General features: G+C 34.9%; 1 protein-coding gene across 1 annotated transcript; it reads right to left on the reverse strand.

The window, feature by feature from the left end:
- Window positions 1-27,451, reverse strand: diras1b (DIRAS family, GTP-binding RAS-like 1b). Its single transcript, XM_056478372.1, has 2 exons — window positions 27,333-27,451; window positions 1-1,366 (listed from the first exon to the last, which is right to left on the reverse strand). The coding sequence occupies exon 2, from the start codon at window positions 1,329-1,331 to the stop codon at window positions 735-737; it is 597 nt and encodes a 198-aa protein (XP_056334347.1). The 5' UTR covers window positions 1,332-1,366; window positions 27,333-27,451; the 3' UTR covers window positions 1-734.

Below are 27,451 nucleotides of genomic sequence, written 5' to 3' on the forward strand. Positions count from 1 at the left end.
CTAAATTTTAAAATAAGCCCTCTCGGTCAGTGTGGACCACTGTGATGACAGTTGCTCGCTGTCCTTTTTCTCTCCTGATTTGCTCCGTCACACCCACTCCCCTACCTTCTGCTCACTGCTTTCCTCGCTTATTTAAGTTGCGTTTATCAAAAAAAATCCTGAGGTAGATTTTAACCAAAAGATGGGGGTTTCATGACCCTTTAACTCCAGGGGAGTAAGGTATCACATCAGCCTGATGCATGAGCACACTTACAAGAACACTACAGATCACAGCATAGTGCTAGTGTGCCTTTAGAGATCACAGGAGTGTAAAACTCACGGCGCCAATGTAACCCCGCTGGCTCTGCTCAAGCTTCTCTGAGGGGGATTCAAATGGATGATTCCTGGAATGAGACGAGGAGACACTAGCTAGCACACTAAAGACTCTAGCCTAGTGCTAGTGCTCCTCTTGAGAGCAGGGGAGTGAAATTAGCTCTTATAAGTGCTGTCTGAACACTTCTCAGATGTGAGAGATGATGGCGATGCTCTATAATAAGAACAGACAAGGCAATATGAATGGGCCAGCGCTTGTTAAGGCCAGAGACTGACGGTGAAGGATGAAATCTGAGATGTGAAGTCCTTGTTATCGGAAATAAGCGTGAAATGTCAAATATCACCATCTCCGGCTCCTTTCCTTTGTCTCTATCTCGCCACGTTATCTCGCCATGTTCTGGTTTTGCTTCTAACAAGCAAGTCTACATGACACTGCATTTCCCCTTCAGCTTGTCAGCCCTGCTTTGCTTCCCAGAATGCTTGCCATCGATGTTCAAACTCATGCTCCTCTTCTTCTCCAAGTTGAGCAGCTCCTGGAAGAGCTCAGTGACATTGTGGTTAGTCTTAGCCGAGGTCTCCATGAAAGCACACTTCCAGGTCTTGGACTGGGCTTCTCCATCTTCGGTCTTCACTTCCCGTTGAGTTTCATCACTCTTGTTCCCCACCAGCATGATAGGGATGTTCTCTATGTTGCCTTTGATAGCAAGTATCTGCTGGTATATGGGCTTCAGTTCTTCCAGGGACTGTTTGCTGGTGATGGAGTAGACCAGGATGAAGGCGTGACCCTTGGAGATGGACAGACGCTGCATGGCAGGGAACTGGTGGCTGCCGGTGGTGTCTGTGATCTGCAGGGTGCAGACGCTCTTGTCACAGCTGATCACCTGCCGATACGTGTCCTCCACCGTTGGGATGTAGGTGTCCCGGAAGGTGCCCTTGACAAAACGGAGTACTAGTGAGCTCTTGCCAACACCTCCTGCTCCAAACACCACCACACGATAGTCGTTGCTCTGCTCGGGCATCTTCGGCCTTTAATTGAACCACTGAAGTTCTAGACCTAGTAGAGAAAAAACCAATGGTTAGAAAATTAGGTGTGAATTTTTATACAATTTTTAATGGCAATAACTGCCAAATAACATGACATTCATCATTGAAAAATTAAGCAGCTATTTATTTAATTAAAGGAATAGTTCACTAAAACAAAACAAAAAAACTGCTGTCTTTTATTTATCCACATTTTTGCCTCTTTTCTGTGGAAAAAAAATTAATATTTATTGCATAAACATTCTGAATGTTCAGAATATCTTAATATCTATAAAAAGGTAAACTAATACAGGTTTGTAATGATATTGGGTTCTTAGTTATTTTTTTTGGGTGAACTATCCCATTGATATGAAATATATGTTGTTAAAATAATGAATAAATTAATTGCGACACTATAAACAAATATTAATAATGGTATTATATTATCAAAACAAATTCTTTAAATATTAACAGAAAATATTAACTAAAATTATTTGCATTTATTGAATTTAAAATATTATTAATATTATTAAATTATTAGTACTTATTGTCTACTGCTAACTATCTTCATGTGTTCTGGAGTTGCCCTCAATTGACAAATTTCTTAATGGACTTGAACTTAATCAACTTAATGAAGCTATTAACATAAATCTAGACCCTAATCCTTTGAAAGTGCTCTTTGGTATTTCAGAGAGAGTTGACTTGACTGTTGCATCTCGCCAGGTTATTGCTTTTCTACTCTTTTAGCTAGACGAGCCATTCTTATCAAATGGAAACAGGTAATTCCTCCATCACATGACATGTGGATCCGAGAAATCTTTAACTGCATAAAACTTGAGAAATTAAGATGTTTACTTGCAGGATCTCTCAAATCTTTTAAGACCTGGAATCCTGTTTTAGACTATATCAAAGGTTTACCCTGTTTAGTTGATATCAGCTCTAATACACAGTAAATAACTGGAAAGAGGAAATATTGACTCCTCAACGTGAACTTGTCTTTTTTTTATTTCCTTTTTTACTCTTTAATTGTAAACTTGCTTGATTATTATTGTTTTAATTATTTTTTCACATTTCATTTTTATTTTTTGCTCTCAGAGGATATGTTTGCTTGTAATTCATTCATTTTATTTATTTTATTTTGAGGGGATAGTGGTAAAATAAGAAAACTAAGACAGTCTGTCATTTTTCTTATGTTGTATTGTATACTACTTTGTATGGTTTTGTTAAACACCAAAAAAAAAATAATAATAATAATAGGTTAATTAGGTTAACTTGGCAGGTTAGGGTAATTAGGCAAGTTATTGTATAACAGTGGTTTGTTCTGTAGACTATCGAAAAAATAAAGCTTAAAGGGGATAATAATTTTGACCTTAAAATGGTTTTTGAAAAATTTAAAACTGCTTTTATTCTAGTCAAAATAAAACAAATAAGACTTTCTCCAGAAGAAAAAAATATTATCAGACATACTGTGACAATTTCCTTGCTCTGTTAAACATCATTTGGGAAATATTTACAGAAGAAAAAAAAATCAAAGGGGGGGCTAATAACCCTGACTTCAACTGTACATATTAGTACTTATTTAAAATCACAACATTTCCCCCTGTTTTATAGGAAATAGAAAAATACTTCCACAAACGACATACACATCAGTTATTTTGAATAATCAAGTTTGTCAAAAAATAGTAAACATTAACCACAGGATTTATGACTGTAAATGCATTGCTGTATTTAGTAAACAGGTCAGTATACCACTGCAATATGTTTCCCAAATACAGATGACACTTGAAACATATGTCATAACATACATTCACATCACAAATACCAACTCATTCTGAAAAAGTATCCCAATTTCTGGAGATCACGATTTATGTAGCCAGAGCTTCTTATGGCTGCATTTCATCTTTAAAACGAACGCTATGGGGCGGTATTACACAATTCCTTTTCTCGCTTACCATCTGACCCCTTTTCTCCATATTGACGGCTTTTCTGCTGTTACAAGTTTGTCCGGTAGCTCGACATGTAGGCTACGTCGGCGTACTTGAGACGCTAGAGCGGAGTTGACCGTGACAATGTGGTTTGAGTCGTAATGGTTTCAGAAAGCGGGTAAAACTAAAACAAAAGCCCAAAAATAAAATAAACAAGTAAATAACAGGGTGAGAATGTGGTAAAATCGGAAAACATGGTTAAAAATCAGGGGGCTTTTTTCTGAATTGTTTTTAAAAACACAGCAGTTGGGTTTAGGGAAGTGGGCGGATCAATCTGTGCTTTTTTAAAACACTTTTGATTGAGTTTAGGGAAGGGGGCGGGTGGGGAGATCGGTCGGTTGGTCAGTCAGTAAGTCAGTCAGTCGACAGCGGCCTCTGGTGGATTTGCGCGAGAACAGCAGGTGTGAATGGCATTTGCGAGAGAAATTTGAGATCTGAAAAAGCGTACACAGAGGGTTTTGGTGGATTCGCTAAAACAAACACTGAAAAAAATGTAGCTCATGGGACGTATTTTGCCCTCTCCAGAAATGTATATATGCGTGCGTAATCAGAATAAGCCTGAGTTGGCAAATGCTGCACACATTGATTGGAAAAATCAAACTTTACACATTTAAGACTTTTGGCCTGGATTTCCATTAGAGAATTTCCATGCAGAGAAATGACTAGTGACTAATGGAAATCACACATCTTCAAGCCATAGCATAAATCCATCATGCTTTAAACATTTAACATGTTCATAATTTATTTACAGGCTATTTATCTTTCCTAATTCTAAATTACAGATATGAAACACAAGCACCGTTTTTCCTGTAGCACTTAAGTGGCTTTTCTGAAGAAAGACGCATGAGCCTTGTCATCCATCATGCTATTATGAAATCACAATGCAACTCATCATAATGTATCTGTGCTCTGCCCTTAGACACTCTCTTGCTTTCGCTGCAGTTTATAACAGTGCATTATTTATTGCCTCAGAGCCAAAACAATAATTCTAAACAGTTTTCTGCTCCTGAGCACTGCTCTTGTATCTGCCTGAAAGTAAAACAGGTTTGGGATTTTTTTAAAATAAGCTTTTATATGCACAGTTTAATGTTCTTATGAATAATTTACCCTGTATCCATCAGTGTCAGAGAACCACAAACACACGACACACATCGAATTGTGTATAGATTATGCAGAAGCAAGCAAGAACACAATTTGCAGGCTTTACACCGATTTCATTCTCAGAAATCAATACCTCAATTTCACACTAGCAGACGAGGGATACTGCAAGACACCTTCAAGGAAACTAACACAGTTTTATCAGGATTTCTGCTAAGCTTTCATCAGAAAGTGCAGTTGAACCTGAAACATATTTCTGTGAAACTACAATTGAAGACAAAATGACTATAAATGAAATCTTGAGCTGTGCTGCAGGAGTACAAGTCATTTTCAACTGTAATTTTTACTCTATTACCACAACCTTAATGTCATTTTTGAACCACTGATGATCAAATTGCACACTTTTCATGTTTAGTTTTTTGTACACAATACATATAATCCAAAGCTGTTGAATTGTTGAATACAATCATTTAAGTGCCTTGTCTTAATGACTGGCAAAAACTAATTAAACAGATTAAATGTTTTGTTTGTTTGTTTGTTTTTTAAATCTTAAACAAATCTAATTCATTTTTTGCAGCACATCCAAAATGCTGCTGCCATGATTCTGACCAGAACCAGAAAATCAGAGCATATCACACCTGTCATTAGATCTTTACACTGGCTTCCAGTTTTTTTTAAGTATTAAAGAAACTCTTTAATTAAAGCACATGAGTTAAGTATATGAGTGTCACAAAATGTCAACAATTCTGTGGTTTTCTGTCAATATGAGGTGCTGTGTGTGCATTAATGAGGAAAAAACTTAAATGATTAGGTTCTTAAATGATTGAGAACTTAAATGATTTTAGCAAATGGCTGCAATATAACAAAGAGTGAAAAATTTCAGGGGGTCTGAACACTTTCCGTACTCATTGTATTGACGGTTTTGAGAATTGCAAGATTACGTAGGAATTCTAAATGGAATTTCTTATTATGCAGTAATTGTTAGGGTAATTCTAAATAATGCTGGAGTTTTCAGTGGAATTTTATATTGTGCAGGAATTGGTGAAATTTGAGATTATGCAGAAATTTTAAGTGGAATTTCAGATTATGGCGAAGTGATTGGAAAAAATCCTTGTGAATTCTCCCAAAGCCGACTGCCCTCGGCACTATGAATTCTTTAAAGATATAAATACAATGTTCTGAATAAATGGTGCTGCAATTATTGATGGTTTTGAGAATTGTAAAATTATGCTGGAATTCTCAGTGGAATTTCAGATTATGCAGGAATTCAAAGCAGAATTCCTAGTGGAATTTTACATTATGCAGGAATTCTCAGTGTAATTTCAGTTTATGCCGGAATTCAACGCAGATTTCTAGGTGGATTTTTAGATTATGCAGGAATTCAAAGCAGAATTTCTTATGGAATTTTATATTATGCAGAAATTGTAAGTGTAATTTTAGATTATGCAGAAATTCTCAGTGGAATTTCAGATTATGCAGGAATTCAAAGCAGATTTCTAAGTGGATTTTTAGAGTATGCAGGAATTCCTAGTGTAATTCTATATTATGCAGAAATTTTAAGTGAATTTCTGATATGCCGAAGTGATTGGAAAAAATCCTGGTGAATTCTCCCAAAGCTGACTGCCCTCTCAAATGCTTCATATTTTCATCCAGCATTATGAATTCTTTAAAGATATAAATACAATGCTGCAATTATTCATGGTTTTGAGAATTGCAAGATTATGTTGGAATTCTCTGTGGAATTTCAGATTATGCAGTAATTCAGTGCAGAATTCTTAGTGGATTTTTAGATTATTCAGGAACTCTCATTGGGATTTCAGATTATGCAGGAATTCAAAGCAGATTTCTACGTGGATTTTTAGATTATGCGGGAATTCCGAGTGTAATTCTATATTATGCAGGAGTTTTTAGTGAAATATTAGATTGTGCAGTAATTTTAGGTGGAATTTTAGATTATGCCGAAGTGATTGGAAAAAATCCTTGTGAGTCCGAAAGCCGACTGCCCTCTCAAATGCACCATATTTTTATCCAGTACTAAGAATTATTTAAAGATATAAATACAATGTTCTGAATAGCTGGTGCCACAATTATTGACGGTTTTAAGAATTGTAAGATTATGTTGGAATTCTCAGTGGAATTTTAGACTATGCAGGAATTCAAAGCAGAATTTCTTGTGGAATTTTATATTATGCAGGATTTGTAGGTTTAATTTTAGATTATGCAGGAATTTTCGATAGAATTTTAGATCATACAGTAATTCAAAGCAGATTTCTATGTGGATTTTTAGATTATGCAGGAATTCCTAGAGTAATTCTATATTATGCAGCAGTGCTCAGTACAATTTTAGATTATGTCAAAGTGATTGTAAAACAATCCTTGTGAATTCTTCCAAAGCCGACTGCCCTCAAAAATCCTTCATTTTTCATCCAGCATTACGAATTATTTAAAGATATAAATGCAATGTTCTGAATAGCCTGTGCCACAATTATTGACAGTTTTGAGAATTGCAAGATTATGTAGGAATTCTAAATGGAATTTGTTATTATGAGGAAATTCCTATAGTGGAATTTTAGATTATGCAGTGTTGGTGATTATGCAGGAATTCAAAGCAGAATTCCTAGTGTAATTTTATATTGTGCAGGAATTCTCAGTGGAATTTCAGATTATGCAGAAATTCAAAGCAGATTTGTAAGTGGATTTTTAGATTATGCAGAAATTCCTAGTGTAATTCTATATTATGCAGCAGAGCTCAGTGGAATTTCAGAGTGTGCAGGAATTTTAGACACGGTGGCTCAGTGGTTAGCACTGTCACCTCGCAACAAGAAGTTTGCTGGTTCGAGTTGGGCCGGTTGGCATTTCTGTGTGGAGTTTGCATGTTCTCCTAAACTAAATTTGCCGAAGTGTACTGTATGAGTGCAAGAGTGTATGGGTGTTTCCCAGTAATGGGTTGCAGCTGAAACGCAATCTGGTGCACAAAACTTTTGCTGAAATAGTTAGCAGTTCATTCCGCTGTGGAGACCCCTGATAAATAAGGGACTAAATTGAAGGAAAATGAATGAATGAATGAATGTAAGTGGATTTTTAGATTATGCAGGAATTCTCAGTGTAATTTCAAATTATGTAGGAATTCCTAGTGAAATTTAAGACTATGCTGGAATTGTTAGTGAAATATGCAGGAATTTAAAGTGGAATTTCAGATTATGCCAAAGTGATTGGAAAAAAATCCTTGTGAGTTCTCCCAAAGCCGACTGCCCTCAGCTCCATATTTTCCCCCAGCGTTATGCCAGCATGCTGCTTACACTCAAGGCTTAAAGCGCAGCGACACGCTTGGCGGGGTGCAGCGATCCTGACAGCAGTCAAGCTCTCATCTGAGAGAAACCCCGGTGTCTCTCGCTCTCTCTCACACACACCCCGCATGCTGTCAAATCAATGAGCAGAGGACACTGAGCCTTTGATCAATGCCAGTGTCTGCGGATTTCAGGCTTCTGACAGCCCGGTGCCCCCCTCTTGCCCCTCTTAAGGTGTCATGCTTGTTTCTGCGCCGTGATTGATGTCAGTCTCCCTCAGAGTGCTGTGTTATCTATTCTATAAGTCCCTGGCGAAAGGGCCGGAGAAGCGCCGAGCTTATTAATGCCGTTACAGTCTCGCTACTCCAGCCAAACTCTATTATAGATTAAGTTTGGCACGAGGAGAGATTATAATGCATGTCCCTCGCTCAAGGTATCCCAGGCGCGCTCACTGCAATGTGCTGATGCCGCCGCATTTGGGAATGACCTTGCTTTTTGCCGAAGCGAATGTGGAATATATCACTCAGACATTAGGATTGGAAAGGTAATGTTTGCTGAATAGCGCATGGGCACCGCGCCACATGCTCTTAAACAATCACAGTAAATGGAAGTGTGGGCTCAGGATGCCTGGTGGTTGTGTTTGCTAATCAAACACTACAGCACTGCGCATATAGAAAAGAATAGCATGTACACAAATTACCCTATTTTTCTTTCTGGTGTTATTGTGAGCGAATCATTGGAGCATGTTATTTCAAGGAAACTCAAAGTTCTTTGCAGTTTTTGTAGCAGATTGTAATAACTTCTATTGAATGACTTTCTGATGATGTTCGAGAATATAATGTACACTAGGTGCTGTTTTAGCAAACTTGCATTTGAATAGTAAACAGTCCAGGTTTAGCTGGTTAGCATGGCATTTTAATAGACTATCAGCATACTTAATTTATGCTAATTTATGCTTAACTAATTCTAAGTCTACAGAAAATGTGTGCATTATCTAAAATTCCACCTTCAATTACATAAATAATTCCTGCATAACCTAAACTTCCACTTAGACTTCCTGCATAATCTAAAATTCCACTGACAATTACTGCACAATCTAAAATTCTATTTACAATTACTGCATAATATAAAAATTCTATTTACAATTACTGCTTAATATAAACAATTCCATTTAGAATTCCTGCATAATCTAAAATTCCACTTGGAATTCATGCATAATCTAAACTGTATTAAGTGCAGATGGTGATAAAAATATTTTTTTCTGTTTTAAACAACATTACATGTACAGTTTTAAACATGTTTGACTAGTTTAAACTGAAAACAAACTGATGCAAAGGAGTTTGAAAAAGTTGTCATTCTGCGTTGCAGGAAAAACTTTTTTAGGCCCAAAAAATTGTTTAATTCCATTGAAAATTAACAGGTAGAATTCCAGTTAGAATTCCACATCGAAAACTTCACTTAGAATTTCACATAGAATTCCTGCCACCTCTAAAATTCCACATTGAACTCCTGCAACCTCTAAAATCCCACTTATAATCCCACATGGAACTCCTGCAACGTCTAAAATCCCACTAAGAATTCCACATAAAAGTCCTGCATCAACTAAAATTCTTCTTAAAATTCCACATTGAATTCATACAACCTCTAAAAGTACACTTAGAATTCCACACAGAATTCCTGCAACCTCTAAAATCCAATTTAGAGTTCCTCATAGAACTCCTGCAACCTCTAAAATCCCACTTAGAGTTCTGCATAGAATCCCTGCAATCTCTAAATTTCCACTTAGAATTTCACACAGAATTCCTGCAACCTCTAAAATTCCACTTAGAATTCCACATAGAAGTCCTTCAACCTCTAAAACCTCTATTTCACTTAGAATTGCACATATAATTCCTGCAACCTCTAAAATCCAACTTAGAATTCCACATATAATTCCTGCAACCTCTAAAATCCAACTTAGAATTCCACATATAATTCCTGCAACCTCTAAAATCCAACTTAGAATTCCACATAGAATTCCTGCATCATCTAAAATTCCAGATAGAACTCCTGCAACCTCTAAAATTCACTTAGAATTCCACATAGAACTCCTGCATCATCTAAAATTCCACTTAAAATTTCACATAGAATTCCTGCAACCTCTAAAATCCCACTTAGAGTTTTGCATAGAATTCATGCAACCTCTTAAGTTCCATTTAGAATTTCTGTAACCTCTAAAATCCCCCTTAGAATTCCACATAGATTTTCTGCAACCTCTAAAATTCCACTTAGAATCCCACATAAAATTTCTGCATCACCTAAAATTCAATTTAGAATTCCTCATAGAACTCCTGCAAACTCTAAAATCCCACTTAGAATTCCACATGGAACTACTGCAACCTCTAAAATTCCACATGTAAAGAAATGTTTATAACTCTAGACATATGCTCTCGACATATAGATGGATGGATATATCTGTTTACATTGAATGACTGCATTGAATTCCACATGATGACCATCAGGCTGAGACCATTAGCTTGAGTCTGCTTTAATCAGAGAGAAGCTATGCGGCGTATTATACCATCCAAAGAGCTGCTTTCTCTTTATCAGTCAAACCAGGATTTCAATAAATGGCAGCAGCTTTCTCATATCCTTATGGATGACGGTAGAAAAAAGATTCTTGGTTTAGAATTGACTTGTATACTTTGGGAATTAGATATGTCTCGTTTTACTGCATGCTAAATATACTGGCAAGAGATGGAGAGGCATCTGCAGTGTCTGAGGCCAATTGGGAATCAAAGTCTTTAAGTGTTGGTTACTGCACATATAGACTGAAGGAAAAAGAGAGACAGAGATTAATATGAAGTGGAGAAGAAATGGAAATGAAAAAACCCAGATGCCATCAAATGCATGAATTATTATGTCATTATTAGAAATCTGTACACAAGGAAATCAGTAGATATTAGCCCATCATTGAATCTATTTGTTTACTCATGTAAATGTGTGTAAATGTATATTTGGTCACTTTTTATCTCAATTTCAGTATTATTATTGACTAATAGGCAAATGTTTATATGACTTATTTACAATACAGTTTGTAAAGTAATATTTTCTTTCTTTTAGTAGATATACAGTTGAAGTCAGAATTATTAGGCCCCCTGTTTATTTTTTGTTTATTAATTTCTGATTTTTTCAACACATTTTTAAACATAATAGTTTTAATAACTCATTTCTAATAACTGATTTATTTTATCTTTGCCATGATGACAGTAAATAATATTTTACTAGATATTTTTCAAGACACTTCTATACAGCTTAAAGTGACATTTAAAGGCTTAACTAGGTTAATTAGGTTAAATATGCAGGTTAGGGTGATTAGGCAAGTTATTGTATGATGATGGTTTGTTCTGCTAATAATTTTGAACTTAAAATGGTTTTTGAATAATTCAAAACAGTTTTTCTAGCCGAAATAAAACAAATAAGACTTTTTCCAGAAGAAAAAATATTATCAGAAATGCTGTGAAAATTTCCTTGCTCTTAAACGTCATTTGGGAAATATTTAAAAAAGAAAAAAAAAATCAGGAGGATTAATAATTTTGACTTCAACTGTATTTTATTAGACTTGCTTTGCCAAAAAAAAAATTATCTAATTGGATTTACTTTGTAAACCTTAAATAAAAGTTAAAAAGGTATTTTTTATTTCATGTTTTAAGTTTTTAGTTAAACTCCCAAAATTATTTTACATAAATATGCAAATTTTAGAAAAATTAACTAGAACATATCTGGCCCTGGTCATTTTTCTTGTGGTGCAAATAAAAACTTAAGAAATATGGTATTTTAGTTTTTTATTTAGTTTTTTGGTTAAAACAAAAAATTTAATTAAATAAAACTAAGTAAAATTAATTTAAATTAAATGAAATAAAAATATTTTTATAAATTAAACCACGAGCAAAATGAAAAAAAAGAACTTATTTAACCCCAGCTCATCTCAAAAATCTTTCCTCATGTTTCTCAATGTTGTTTTCAGTGCAAATTTAATGTTGGTACTGTGCTGCCTGTATTCTGAGACTGTGACATGATTAAGACATATTGGAAAGAAATGCACAAATTACTTCAGAAGACTATAGGTAAACCTTTTGCCCTATCTCCAGTTATTTATCTTCTAAATTGTTCAATTACAGTTACTTCTGAATTGTAAAACTGGTCTACACCTTAATCATGGACTAGAATCTGTGCTACACCTTTTGTACTTATCTAGCAAGTGTATTCTTTTCTTGTGGTCTTCTCCTAACATTCCTTCAGTCAATAAGTGGATGAATCAGATTGCCATTTTCTTACCCTTAGAAAAGATGACTTGACAGAAATCTGATGATTTCTGTCATATCTGGAATCCTCTATGGGAGTTTTTGGAGAATGTATATTGAGAGACATTTTTTGTTTGTTTATTTATTTATTTATTTATTTTTGTTGTTGTTGTTAATTTTACCCTTCACTCTTAGGGAGCGTAAAGCTATAGCCTAAAAATACTCCATATACCATCTGCCATCATTCTGCGCCAAATGTAGCTGGATGAGGCCAGACTCACTCATTCAGCTGTGCCCGGGCACGAGAAGACATTGGCTTCATCTGAAACACTGTAAATAAAAACTGGCCAGACTAAATCTAGCACTCGTCTCCACAGAAACCAGTTCACCCTCTTTAAGGGGATTTTTCCATGTCTAAATTATAATTCATGCATATCCTGACAGCAAAATTAATCTCAAAGTGGATATTTTTATAAATACTTGACATGATCATTCTTTTTATGACAATCTACAGCGTTTTTTTCATTAGAATTGAAGAAATGTGTTTATAGGGACACTGCAAATAAAATGAAAAATTATGACATCATTTAAAAAAACAACATCATTCATTCATTTTGGCTTAGTCCCTTAATTAATCTGGGGTCGCCACAGCGGAATGAACCGCCAATTTAACCACCATATGTTTTACACAGCAGAAGCCCTTACAGCTGCAACCCATCACTGGGAAACATCCTTAAACTCTCATTCACACACATACACGACAGACAATTTAGCTTAACCAATTCAGCTAGCGCATGTCTTTGAATCTGTGGGGGAAACCGGAGCACCCAGAGAACACCCATGCCAACAAAGGGAGAACATGCAAACCCCACACAGAAACACCAACTGACCCAGCCGAGGCTCGAACCAGTGACCCTCTTGTTGTGAGGCGAATGTGCTACCCACTGCACCACCTAATAACTTTAAACATACAAATTTTAGTGTATGACTGTGTATGAACAAAATGTATCCTCTTTGATAGTAAATAGAGTTTAAAACTACATTGGATCAGAGTTTTATTAAATATTAAAACACTGTAAAAATTATATTTAGTAAATTATATAAGCTGTAAATAAAGATTATTGCAATAAATATATTCTTTCAGTTGAATTAATATTATTGTTTCCTTATAGAAAATAAGGTTTTACTCGAATGTCTAACCAAAACGATGGCAAAAATATCCATCAACAAACATCTTATCATATTTTAAAGGGATAGTTCACCTAAAAATGAACCTTAACCTTGTTTATCATATACCTTCCACTTGTCCAAACCTGTTTGAGTTTCTTTCTATGTTGAGCACAAAAAACTTTGAATATTGGAAACCGATTAATTTATAATATGCTATTAATTTCCATAGTGGGCTGCACGGTGGCTCAGTGGGTAGCACATTCGCCACACAGCAAGGAAGTAGCCAGCTCGAGCCTCGGCTGGGTCAGTTGGCATTTCTGTGGGTTTGCATGTTCTCCCTGTGTTGGCGTGGGTTTCCTCCAGGTGCTCCAGTTTTCCCCAGTCCAAAGACATGTGGTATAAGTGAAGTGGGTAAACTAAATTGTCTGTAGTGTATGTGTGTGAATGAGTGTGTATGGAGGTTTCCCAGTGTAAGGGCATCCGCTGCGTAAAACATATGCTGGAGAAGTTGGCGGTTCATTCCGCTTTGGTGACCCCAGATTAATAAAAAGAAAATTAATGAATAATTTTCATAGTATTTCCGAAATTCTTCAAAAATTCATTTGTGTTCAACAACAACAAAAAAATCTCATAAAGCTTTGGAACCACCTGAGGGTGAGTAAATTTTTACTTTGAGTGAACTATTTATTTATTATTCACTGCAAAAAGTGCTGGGTTCCACACAATCCCTTCATGTCATCTCAACGCAAATTAATTAAAGTTGACTTAATGGTTTTTACCAATTTAAGTTAATTAAACATAAAACAACAAACTTGTCCCAAAAAACTTCAAGAATTGTATTGTTTCCGCTCATTTTAAATAAGTAGTTTGAGCCAGCAGCAAAATATTGTTTAGAGTGTTTCTTAACCTTTTGATGAATAGATTGACTTACCAGCATCAGTCCTGATAAAAATGTTATGCACTTTGTCACTTTAAACTAAAGCTTGTTTACATAATGGCACTGTAGTTTTTCTAATGAATGCACAATTAAAAGAAAAACTATTAACCCTTTAACTGCCCCACCAAGAATGACATTTTTGGATTGCATTTCTTAACTCCTAATGTCGCTAGGTAACACACTCAATGCATTTTTTTCAACACATCCCATCATTACTAAAATATCAGCCTCTACCAAATGGTTGATATGTCGGTTTATGGTAAAAGTACTGGAATTAATATGAATACAATGAAACATCAGAAAATATGAAGTGTAAGACCAATTTATTTAAAAAAAATTCTAAATAAAACATTTTTGAATACTAAATCATCTTTATTATTTAAAGTATGCCATAAAATATTTCAGATTCTCATTTAACATGTTTTCTTGTTTTTTTATACAATAAAACCAAACTCAAGTGTAGCAGTGCAACAGAATTATGTTTGATAGATTTTTTTTTTTGTAAACCAACAATGCTGTTTGTAAGCCATTTGTTAAAACAGTCATTCTTTAAATGACTTCAACAGTCATTATTTAAAAAAGTCAAAATATGGTCAACCATTTGGTAAAGCAGGCAGTTAAGGGTTAATTTACATATTTTATATTCAACAGACAAAAGTAAAGTCACGTTTATAATGAGGTGAATAAATAATGACATTTTTAGAGGGTTGAACTATTAGTCAATTACTTCCCAACAATACCACAGCTATAATGCAGTAATTATACAGATAAATAATAGTGCAAATGCTACACTAAACGGCAAGAAAATATTTAAAACCAACAACATGTAAATATAAATCATTCAAATGCATATGAACAAGACTCCTGACTCAACAAATTGACTCTCTCGTTATTGCAAAAACAAATGACTATACTCTACACGGCTAATCACTCTGTTTCATTTCACCTTACCATGAGTGTCTGCAGGTTCCTATAACTGTGTCCCTGCCAGCATTGCAAGAAGCATCCCTGTTGCTGTTGTCGATCAGTCGGTCAAACAGATTGCTCCTCTGTGGTCTGGACTTAAAGGCTAATCATCACGCTTTACCTCGTCTGTCCTGCTGGATGTGCTTCCAGTGACCCAATTCAGAGGATTTGAAACTCCCAGCATGCAATCACGCCACAAAACAAAGCTCCAGACCACAACCGAGGGCATGAAGGTCTGACACTTTAACTATGAGATCATATGCTATCTTAGAAACAGTTCAAGACTATAGTCCATCTATGGATGTTTTTGAGAGGCCTTTGCTGGCCAGCTTGCATCTTAAAGGCTTAATGCTGAGAGTTGCTTTTAAACATATGCTCTGCTAATACAAAGCCCGAGGGTGTTGGAGCTCAATCAGAGGCATGGATTGTCCTCCATTGATTTACTATTGTTTGGGATTTGCTGAATGCGAACTTGAACATGCATTTTGGCCTTTGGCTAGTCCAGGTTTTTGGTACCTTTTCTTCATTATCTGCTATATAGCTTGAGTTAAGCATTAATGGTGCTGCTGCTGCTCTCTAGGCAGGAATTTTCTCGGCTTAACTGGCAGGGTTAAGTGGGTGGTTAATGCGCGTGAGTTTAGATACTTAATCAGTTATTCTCAAATGAGTGTGCTTATTAAACTCATCATGAGCATTTCATAATTTTTAAAGATAATTGCAGGCTATGAGTGTAAAACAGTCGCATATGGCTCATATACTGGGTAAACTTTTCATGTAGAATGTTTTTGGGAATCGGCATGATAATGGACCCTTTTCACAAGATGCTTTAATGTTCACGAACATCGTGAAAGTTCTTAATATTTTGATTCTAAAAAAACATTTTTAAAGTTATCATATATCATGTATCATCTTTGCATCATATAAAAAAATTACTGATTATGCAAGGTGTTTCTAATGCAGTGTATATAGGAAAGAATATTTGGCATTGTTCTCTCTTCTGGCCGTTATCAGTCTCACACAATTGTTTTCCCTTTCCTTAAAAAAGTCTTGATAACACTGTCGTTGAGTTTTCTTTTATTATTTGAACAAATATGAATGAAAAAAATTATAATTCCCAGTGATGGGTTGCAGCTGGAAGAGCATCCGCTGCGTAAAACATATGCTGGATAAGTTGGCGGTTCATTCCGCTGTTGTGACCCCTGATAAATAAAGGGACTAAGCTGAAAAGAAAATGAATGAATGAATGTAAAAAAATATTTGTTGTATTTTCCCATTTACTGTACTCTACGTTTACCCAATTATGACAACTTATGCTGCTAAGAAATCTGGAAATGTGGAAAGCGTCCATTGGTTTGATGGCTCCCTATTTCAAAAAAAAGAAAGTTAAAGGGATAATTCACCCCAAAATAAAAAAATCCATAATGTTTACTCACACTCAGGGGGTTATAAAATTTTGTTCTTCCTGTGGCACTACCTTAAAGTCTCAAGCCTCAGAAATTAGTTAATCTGACTGTGCCACCCTGGTGAAGGACAAGGGAAATACTCCCAGTTAGGACTCACACACTGTAAAACCCCAAAAGTTAAGTTAACTCAAACCATTTGAGGAAACCGATCGCAACAAACCATTTAAGTTCAAAAACGAATCCTAATGAGTAGTGTGAACTTAATCCATTTGAGTAAACGAAGCAATTTAAGCACAGTAAAACCCAATAAATGAAGAGAACTCAAACCAGCTGAGTACTAAGGCTGTGCAATTATTCGAAAATCGGTTTTGATTTCGATTTTGGCTTCTAACAATTAATCATTTAATCAAATTTATTAAAAAAACATTAATCGAGATGAAACTATTATTGCATCATATACCGCCCCTTTTCAGTTGTACACTTTTGTTGTCCTACAAAGTTTGATGTAAAAATGACTAAAAGCATGTACTGTAATTTAACTCTTGCAGCACGGGATGCGCATCATTCATTGATGTACATTCGAATCGTTCATGTTTTAAAAAGTGCGAAATAGATCGCTGCTAAAAATTCCTGAATTCCTAAATCTGTTAAACATAATTTGGGAAATATTTATAAAAAAAAAAAAAAAAAAAAAAAAAAAAAAAAAAATCACAGGTGGGTAAATAAGTTTGACGTCAACTGTATATCATTTTGAATAATCGTGATTATAATTATGATCATATTAATCATGATTATGATTTTTCCTATAACTGAGCAGCCCTACTGAGTACTGTCAAACCCAATAAGTTAAGACAACTCAAACTGTTTGAGGAAACTGATTACTACAAACCATTTGAGTTTAAAAAAAAAAAACTAATCTATATGAGTACTGTGATCCTACTCCATTTGAGTTGGAGTAATGAATGAGGTATTTAATTAACTCATTATTACCTTCAACACTGAGTTCAAAACTCTTTTCAAATGAGTAGAATTAACTTTCAGTAAATTTTGAGTTAACGACACTCATTACATTTGATAAAGTCGACTGTTGGTTTTTACAGTGCAGGTAAGTTTTACCACTTTGAAGGCAAGGAATAAGACGGAGTGAGACAGGAGGAACAATACAAAAATATTATTTATTTAAAGAGCACAGATAATAAAAAAAAAATCACAATCAATAAAAACCCATTTATTTTCCAGCGGGGCATAGAGGGAGCAGGATAGTCCAGCCGAAACTCTGATTGGTCAGCTAGCCCACCAAAAATGCACACCAAATAAACTAAACTCCAAATCACAGTACTCCACATGGCCCCCTGTAAAAAAAAAACCAGTAAGACAGCGGCTGGTCCTTCCTCCTCCACATCCAGGCCTCAAGGGTACCGGACACTCAGGGTCCTCGCATAATATTGGTTTCTCAGTACTAAACAAGTGTCCAGTAGACTGGAGCACATAGAACACTATATAGTCACTCCCACAATGATAACAGAATCAAATGTGCCAAATATCACTCAAGCACTCACTCATCTTCCTTACTGTGAGGCCAACTCCATCACAAACTTGCCGTACAATGAACTCCACCAGCACCATTTCGAGCACAAACAGGTAACCAAAAGCGAGCACGCCATGGGGAGGGGAAAGCCAGGAAAAGGGGAGCCCAACCTCAAAAGGACACCAACAACTATTCAAAATATGAGTCCCTTAATGAGTTGCTGGTTGCTCGCCTCTCATTGGTCTAATAATCACCCACAGACCAAACCCAACAATGCTCATCCTGCCACATTCTGTTGAACACAAAAGAAGACATTCTGTAGAATGTTGGATAAAAACAGCCAGTAGTATGTACAAAAAATGCTATGGAGGTCAATGATTGCTTTTTCCCCAACATTCTTCAGAATATCTTCCTTTGTGTTCAACAGAAGAAAGAGACTCAAACAGGTTTAAACAAGTGGTAGATGAGTAAATGATGATAGAAATGTCATTTTTGGATGAACTATCTCTTTTGCAGATTATTTTGGGGTGTTAATTAGACCATTTTTACTATTTAATTCTCTAGCAGAGATATTTGTTTTGCATCAAAACAAGCAAAATTATTACTGTGTTAGATTCAATGGCCTACAATCAATATAAATCATTATTATGTGCCTACACAACCAGAATTCACAAATTTCTGACCATTGAAAATCCTGCATCACAGTCGACAAATCCACAACATAAAACCAAATCCTGGAAGACATATTATCAATCATCTGATCACATCTCATTATTGTTTTGTGCAAACTGACAAGCAATGAGGACAGAAAACCATTATTCATATCTGTTTTCTCCATTAAGACATTCACAATAGGTTGTTTTCAATCATGTGGTTCTGATGACGCGCAAAATTCAGATGGAGGGCAGGAAGTAAAAAACTGAATGGGAGATATAGAGGAAAGTCAGCATTTTTGAGATTAATACCATATTTAAAAGGACATATAAATAGAAAATAACCACGTATGTTGGGAATGATCCTAATATCATGAAGAGAGCCGAGTTTTCTACTGCACTAAAATATATTTGCCTGTCATCAAGGCGGTAGATACTGTATGAGCTACTGCGTTACATGAAAAATACTATAGTAAATACTATAGTGTTTGGAAGCATACTATAGTTAATTACTTGAATTAAACTGTCAAAGTTATTATATTGTTGGTGTGGTACAACACTGTAGTAATAAACAAATTATTCAATAGGCTTTAGTTTTCTACACTAACATTATACAGTTTAAATGTTACAGTATTTATTACAGTTTATCAGTTTAATATGCTGCAGTATTCTCTAGCATTCATTAACAAAGAGTTGTACACATTGTACACTTTACTATGTGCTTTTAAAACATGTTTATTATAAATTACTATAGTTTTCTCCATATGCGGATACCTTCCAGACATCACTAAATAACAGATGAAAGCATACAAAAGCATGGACGCGTAGTCTACATTATTTTTTAAGGGGGAAAAAGTGTTCCACAATAATAACCATCTCGTTTTGTCTTAAGGGTTGCATTTGTTTTTTGTTCTGTCGATGATCTTACTATCAACAAACATTCACCGGTGCTGCACATCTCGATATTCACATTATGGATGTTTATTCTACAGAAATGCCAGTAAAGACTTGGATTATTGCAAAATAAGACGGAGACCTCATTGCAGTGATTACATGGCAGGGTACGTTATTTATATTCTCTTATTTTGTATAAGTTTGGTGGTGTTTGTATCTGGTGCTTTCAAATGAATTATCGCATTTAAAAATGTTTGCACACATAAATGTATTGAATAAATGTTTATTACATGCCTCCTTTTCTTCCATTTTTTAGCCAGTTTCTTGAACTTTCTCCCGTTTATTTATGAGCAAAAACTTTTGGAAGCCTTTAAAAGTTGTTCAGCATTTCTTATTTTGGACAATTTAAACAATTATAAACAACATAAAACAGAAACATTTTGATGTTCTGATTGCGATTCTTCGTCATATGAAAACAACCTATAAAATAAGAAAAAAATATTTGGATCTACTTTATGGATAAAACTGGCCTTAATTACCATGTCGTTACATTTAAATTAATAATTTAGTACAATGTGCATATTGTGTACTTAAATGTTTTCACATCATATTCATATTGTTAAAATGATCTGCATTTAAATACATCTATAATTAATTAATTAATGTAAATACATTTAGAATTACACCGTTGACCCATGACTTACACCTTAACTCACCCTTAAAGCTATCCATAATCACCCAAACCTTAATGTAAACCACTCTAATAGCAGTATAAATGTTGTGTAACACAATATGAGTACAATAAGTACAGTTAAAGTCAGAATTATTAGCCCCCCTGTTTATTTTTTCCCCAATTTCTGTTTAACGTAAAGAAGATTTTTTCCAACACATTTCTAAATATAAGTTTTAATAACTCATTTCTAATAACTGATTTTTTTTTATGTTTGCCATGATGACAGTAAATAATATTTGACTAGATATTTTTCAAGACACTTCTATACAGCTTAAAGTGACATTTAAAGGCTTAACTAGGTTAAATAGGTTAACTAGGCAGGTTAGGGTAATTGGGCAAGTTATTGTATAACAGTGGTTTGTTCTGTAGACTATCGAAAAAATGTAGCCTAAAGGGGCTAATAATTTTGACCTTAAAATGGGTTTTAAAAAATTACAAACTGCTTTCATTCCAGCAGAAATAAAACAAATAAGACTTTCTCCAGAAGAAAAATATTATCAGACATACTGTGAAAATTTCCTTGCTCTGTTAAATATAACTTGGGAAATAATTAAAAAAGAAAAAAGAATGTATAAAATAAAAAAGAATTAATAATTGAAGGGCGGCTAATAATTCTTCAACTGTATATTGTAGATATTTATGAATGCAAGTAACTAGTTGTTAAGGGCTCTTAAATGGTTAGTTCACCCAAAACTGAAAATTACCTCATCATTTACTACCCCTCTTGTTGTTGTCAACCTTCATGGGTTCTTCCCTCTGTTGAACACTAAAGAATACATTGGGAAGAATGCTGGTTGCTGGCACCCATTGTCTTCCATAGTAGGAAAAAAATTATATGGAAGTCAAGGGGTGCCAGCAACCAGCATTCTTCTGAATATCTTCTTCTTTGTTCAACAGCGGAAAGAAACTCAAATAGGTTTTGAACAAATGAAGGATGAGTAAGTGATGACAGATTTGACAGTATTGGATGAAGCAACCGTTTAATATAAATTGTGACCAAATATTTTTAAAACGTTCACCAGTATTTAATGGTCCAGTGAAATGCATAAAACAGCCAACGACGTGCAGATTGCATGCAGATGTGATAAACAAGAGAATGTCAAACTAAATAAATTGGAAATCATTGATATTTTTGTTGCACTGAAACATGCTCTCATGTTTAAACCACAAAGGAGGTTAATATACATTCTGCAGAAACAACATGTTGTCAAACTGCAGTCCAGGCCAGACTGTGCTCTTAAGTGCCCTGTTCACTATAAGCCTTCACAGGACTGTCTCTGCCTGAGTCTCTCAGAGTTTTTAGGAACAGCTGAGAGACCAATCTGTCTCTATAGATTTCTGAGAGAGGAGAACAAGCCTAATCTAAAGTAGACCGCATGCCTGGCTAACACCCGACCCCCTCAATACAGCAGTACAGGTGCAGCATAATTCTCTGAGGGAACAGCCTAGTGGACATTATTGAATATACGCCATTTAATCCTATAATGCACCAAGTTCCAGATGTAAAAGCTCCATTCACCTCCACCATAGAGGACTCCAGATTAGTTAAAAATAAATAACCTTTAAAGACCCCCCTGTGGTGAAAATCAAGCTTTTAATGTTGTTTACTATATCTTGTGGTGTTTTAACATGCTTAAGAAAAAACCAACAGTTGCAGATTATTTTCTCCTTCTGTCAAAGACAATCTCATCAATGCAGTTTAATACGCCTTCGTTTCTTAATCATGTAACCAATCACATTATTTTATAGGCAGGACTTTCATATAATTTTTCCCACCTGCAAATGTCTTATTTACAGTGATTTTGCAGCATCTGTTGATTTCTTGAACACAGTGGTCAATCGGAGATGTACATCAAAATCCACTCACTGCTTAAAATGCAGGACCCACATGAAAAAAGATTATAGCAATTTGTATAGAAAATACAGTAACATTTTAGTTTGGGTCACAAACTATAACTAATACTGGCTTATTACCTGCCTGCTATTAAGATGTTAACTGTTCATTAGTAGTAATAATGTATGTTCTTATTCTACATCCCTAATCCTACCCAAAACCTTACTAACTATTAATAAACAGCTAATTAGTAGTTTATTAAGCTAGTATAGTTAGTTAAAGGTTTCTTAATACGGCAAGTTGTGGCCTAAACTAAAGTATTACAGAAAATACTGTACTGTTTTTGAACACTATTTTAATGAATGCTATAGCATACTGTAGTATTAATTGCGGAACTGATACACTGTAATACATACCGTAGTATACATTCGTTTTTAATACAATAAACTATGTTGTATTGTAATATAATATACCCTATACACTGTAAAACTCAACAGTCAACTTTATCAAATGAAATGAGTGTAGTTAACTTAAAATTTACTGAAAGTTAATTCTACTCATTTGAAAAATGTTTTGAACTCAGTGTTAAAGGTAATGAGTTAATTAAATACCTCATTACTTCAACTTAAATATAGCAAGTTCACAGTACTCATATAGATTTATTTTTTAACTCAAATAGTATGTAGCAATCAGTTTCCTCAAACAGTTTGAGTTGCCTTAACTTATTGGGTTTTACAGTACTCAGTTGGTTTGAATTCTCTTCATTTATTGAGTTTTACAGTGCTCAGTTTTGAGTTCTCTTCATTTATTGGGTTTATTGTGCTCAAATTGCTCTGTTTACTCAAATGGATTAAGCTCACACTACTCATTAGGAGTAGTTTTTTAACTTAAATGGTTTGTTGCAAAAATGGTTTGAGCTACCATAACTTTTTGGGTTTTAGAGTGTAGTTATAGATAACTAAATTACTGGGTCGTTTTGCTTATGTTATTATAGTTGTTGTATTACCATAGCAACAATTACCACAACAAATTAGTTAAAGTACTTTACTATAGTATTGTTCAAAAATGATATAGTATTTACAACCCCAAATCAGAAAAAGTTGGGACAGTATGGAAAACACAAATAAAAAAGAAAGCAGAGATTTCCAAATTTACTTTGACTTGTATTTCATTGCAGACAATATGAACACAAAATATTTTATGTTTCGTCTGGTCAGCTTTATTTCATTTGTAAATATACATCCTTTCCTGTCATTCAGGCCTGCAACACACTCCAAAAACGTTGGGACAGGAGCAATTTAGGGCTAGTATTTAGGTAAACTGGTTAAGTTATGATGGGATTTTAAACAAGAGATGTCAACAGGTGATTGTAATTATGATTTGGTACAAAAACAGCATCCACGAAATGTCTACTTCTTTAGGAGCAAAGATGGGCTGAGGATCAACATTTTGCCAACAAATACGTGAGAAATGATTGAAATGTTTAAAAATAATTTTCCTCAAAGAAAGTTAGGAAGATTCAAGGAATCTGGAGAAATTTCAGTGCATAAAAAACAAGAGCGCAAGCCTAAGCTGAACAACCATCATGGGACCAGAATGGTACAAAATTACACCTGAAACACTTCATCACTTGGTGTCTTCAGTCCCTAAATGTATTTTAAGTGTTGTGGAAAAGAATGGCAACATTACAAAGTGGTAAATGCTTTACTGTTAAAACGTTTTTTGAAATGTGTTGCAAACCATAACTGGAATAATTTTTTATTTTGAAAGAAATTAAAAAATACATAAAAATCTTGAGGAACACATTAAATAATGTTTATTGTATTGTCTTTAATGAAATACAAGTCAAAGTAAATTTAAGAATAACTACTTTCTTTCTTTTTTATTTGCGTTTTCCATACTGTTCCAACTTTTTCTGATTTGAGGTTGTACTATAAATAGTATTTTATCATCTGGGGAGTTTTAGCCATTTGATAAAACAGATTAGATGCAGTGTAAACAAGAGCCTCTCTCTTTTTTTCCTTTCACATCTAGGTTTTGTATACATAACTCTTTTTTATTTATCCGGTTAATAAGAGATTTTTAGAATAAATAATGGGGTAATTTTCATTTTAGGGTGAAATATCCCCTAAAATTGTCTTTATTTAGACAGTAAACCTGCTTTAATAAAAAAAGAACGTAAATCGTACTATAGGCTGTTATTTGTAGATTGTATTTAGTTTTGTTTTACTTTTCTGTATATAATAAATACACTCACAGATTAACTCTCTAATTTTTTAGTAACTGGCAGAGCAATAACAATCAATCGAAGATTACCATTTGCCATTGCGTAGCATTTACTGCAGACTTTACTTCTAGTGCTGGTGTGATTGAGTGGAGATGAGGACTGATCTGCATATTCATGGTTCTTCACACAGACTAAAGGCTACTCAATAAGGCAGTAGAGTTACATTTAAATTACATTTAAGCTGCTAAATGTTGTACTTGATGGATGCGTTTCCGCATATGAAGCCATCAAAGCACATCCAAATCGTAATCTAACTTTAGTTTCTGCCATTTATTCATGTGATCATTTTTTGAAGGATGTATCCCTTTCTGCTTTTGATATCCCACAATCCTGTACATTTCCTGACAGCTGAGCTAAAAAAAAATCAAAATAAAGGTGTCTGGAAACTGCGGTGTGTGATGTACCTAAATGCTTTCCTACACAGTCTTGAACAGCTTTATATTTTTTGTCTGATTTTCATACACTGCTTTAAATAAATAAAGACTGTAATATATTAGAAAGCTCCATAGACACTGCTGGATAATTAGCATTTCTGTTTTAGCCCTCATACAGTTTGCTGCATGACAAGAGTGGCCATGTCATGCTGTGTGTTCAACACTAATAAAATGTGTTATTGCACACTATTTTACTAATATTACTATGACAATTAGGGCAACGCAGTGGCGCTGTAGTTAGTGCTGTCGCCTCACAGCAAGAAGGTCGCTGGTTCGAGCTTCGGCTGGGTCAGTTGGCGTTTCTGTGTGGAGTTTGCATGTTCTCTTTGCGTTCACGTGGGTTTCCACCGGGTGCTCCGGTTTCCCCCACAGTCCAAAGACATGTGGTATAGGTGAATTGGGTAGGCTAAATTGTCCGTAAAGTTTCCGTGATGCTAACGGAAAGCTGTTCAGTGCGTGTCCAGGTTGTTGTTTGTGTTGAGCATTAAAGAAATAAAGGACACATTATACCGCAGGCTGCTTGAATTGATTTCATAGGTCAATCTATATGAACAAAAATCTTTAATTACCATTATATATTTACAGTGAAACAAAGTAATTGTAAGCAAAAGTAAATGATCTTTTCACATTTAATAAGCACTAATTCTATGATGGATGGCTGTTTGGGGAATACCTGTGATAGCACTTCTTCCTGCAACATCAACTGTAGCGGCCAAACACATCAGTCAACAGCACGATTATATACAAAAAACCCAAAACATTGTGTTCAATCTTTTCTTTCATATGCCCAAATTTATAAACTGCATGTTTAACTGCATATTATCTTTTATATGAAAACATTTGTCTGGCTTCTTCATATTTTTTTACTAGCTCTGTTGCTTGGCATATATTATCCAGGAGTTTTAAAGTGATTCAAGTTGCTAGAATTTCTGGAGGAAAAGTAAAAAAATTAGTTGTTTATAATTGACGTTGAGAATCTATTTGCAGTGAGTTGTTGAGCTGATGTTTTGCACTCCATTTATAATTTTCACATTCACATATTTAAAATATTGAAGACACAATTGAAAATTAACCAAAGACTTTTTTGTGTGTGCATTTTATCCTCAACATTTTCTGAAATATGTATGAATCAGTCTTATTAGACTTGTTTGTACATAGTTTTAAATGTTGTCAAATAAAACAATCAAACAGGCAAAATTTGCATTGTGCTTTAGTCAGTGCCTAGTTAATGCTTTGGTCGACACCCAACATATTTTGTTCTGCTAAATTAGAATTACTAAAACAAAAACGGAAACTAAATATACGAAAACCAAATGTGGAAAAAAACTAAACTAACCTAAAACTATCAAAACCAAATAAAAACGAAACTTAACGAAATTTAAATAATATATAAAAATAGTATTGAAGTAATAAAAACTCATTTAAAATACAAGACTAAAATAAACTTCCCACAGGCCAGTTGAGGTGAGGATGTCCCAAAAGGCTTTCAGCATTAACCTACAACTATTACTACTTCAGTTACCAATAAAAGCAGGACACAAAAGTGCTTCCCCTTTTCTCTTTCAGCAGGTTCCAGCATTCTGTTGTCGCCTAAAGCTCTGCTGCAATACTAAAAATCATGCACGCCTGCGAATTAGTCTCTATATAAATTGCTGCATTAGATTCCATTATGAGCACAGCCTGCATCATCTTCCGCAACAAGACTACCACAAGGGTCATGCATTGACTCTATACGATGATATATTATTATACTAATGCACCCAAGACGACGTCAGCAGCGCGCGGACCCTCTTTCTCAATGTGCACAGCCAAACCACAGCCGTTTTCTTAATTTAAAAACATTGAATAAACGGGTTTTTAATTTGTTCTGAGAGACAGAGATGTACATGTATTTCCATTTAAAGGGATGACTGGACATGTGCATGTGGTTTGCTGTTTGTCGCACACACACACAAACGCGCGCGCACGTTTATCAAACAATGTATGCTTCTCCATTTGCACAAGCTCTAGCGCGTAAAAACGAGAATCTCCCCGGACTGCAGACAGTTTTCACGCATGAATCTTACATATTTAATGTAATCACGCTGGCGGTTGTTGGACACAGGAGTAAACTGTGAGTTCAGCATCATCACCATATTATACGCAGACCGTTTCATTCATAAAGACGCGGCTCTCTGTAACCGGTGCAGTGATTCACATGCCTTCTTCTATTTTTCACAAAAAAACGCGATTTAGGACATCACGACTAATTGGCTTAACATGTTTGGTTTTCATTATTTGTTATTAAAGCAAATGTTTTCGTGACAGTTATGGTGAGAGCCGCGAACGCATGATGTGCCCACTAAACAATAGCTGATATATATTCAGTCGTCAAAGTCTGACTGAAAGCTGTTCAGTGCGTGTCCGGGTTGTTGCTTGTGTTGTGCGTTAAAGAAATAAAAGACACATTATAGCACAGGCTGCACATGAATGAACTGATGTCATACGTCGGCGTACAATTGGACTCACCTGAAGTTAACGTGTCCCGCGTGACTGATCTGTGAGCGACGGTTGAACGACACACTGCGCTAATAAGATATTAAAGCATTTTAAACTGATAATGAAGACGTGATAGACTCCAATCTCAA

Source organism: Danio aesculapii, chromosome 2 (assembly GCF_903798145.1).
Source record: "Danio aesculapii chromosome 2, fDanAes4.1, whole genome shotgun sequence".
In the NCBI taxonomy this organism is placed as follows: domain Eukaryota; kingdom Metazoa; phylum Chordata; class Actinopteri; order Cypriniformes; family Danionidae; genus Danio; species Danio aesculapii.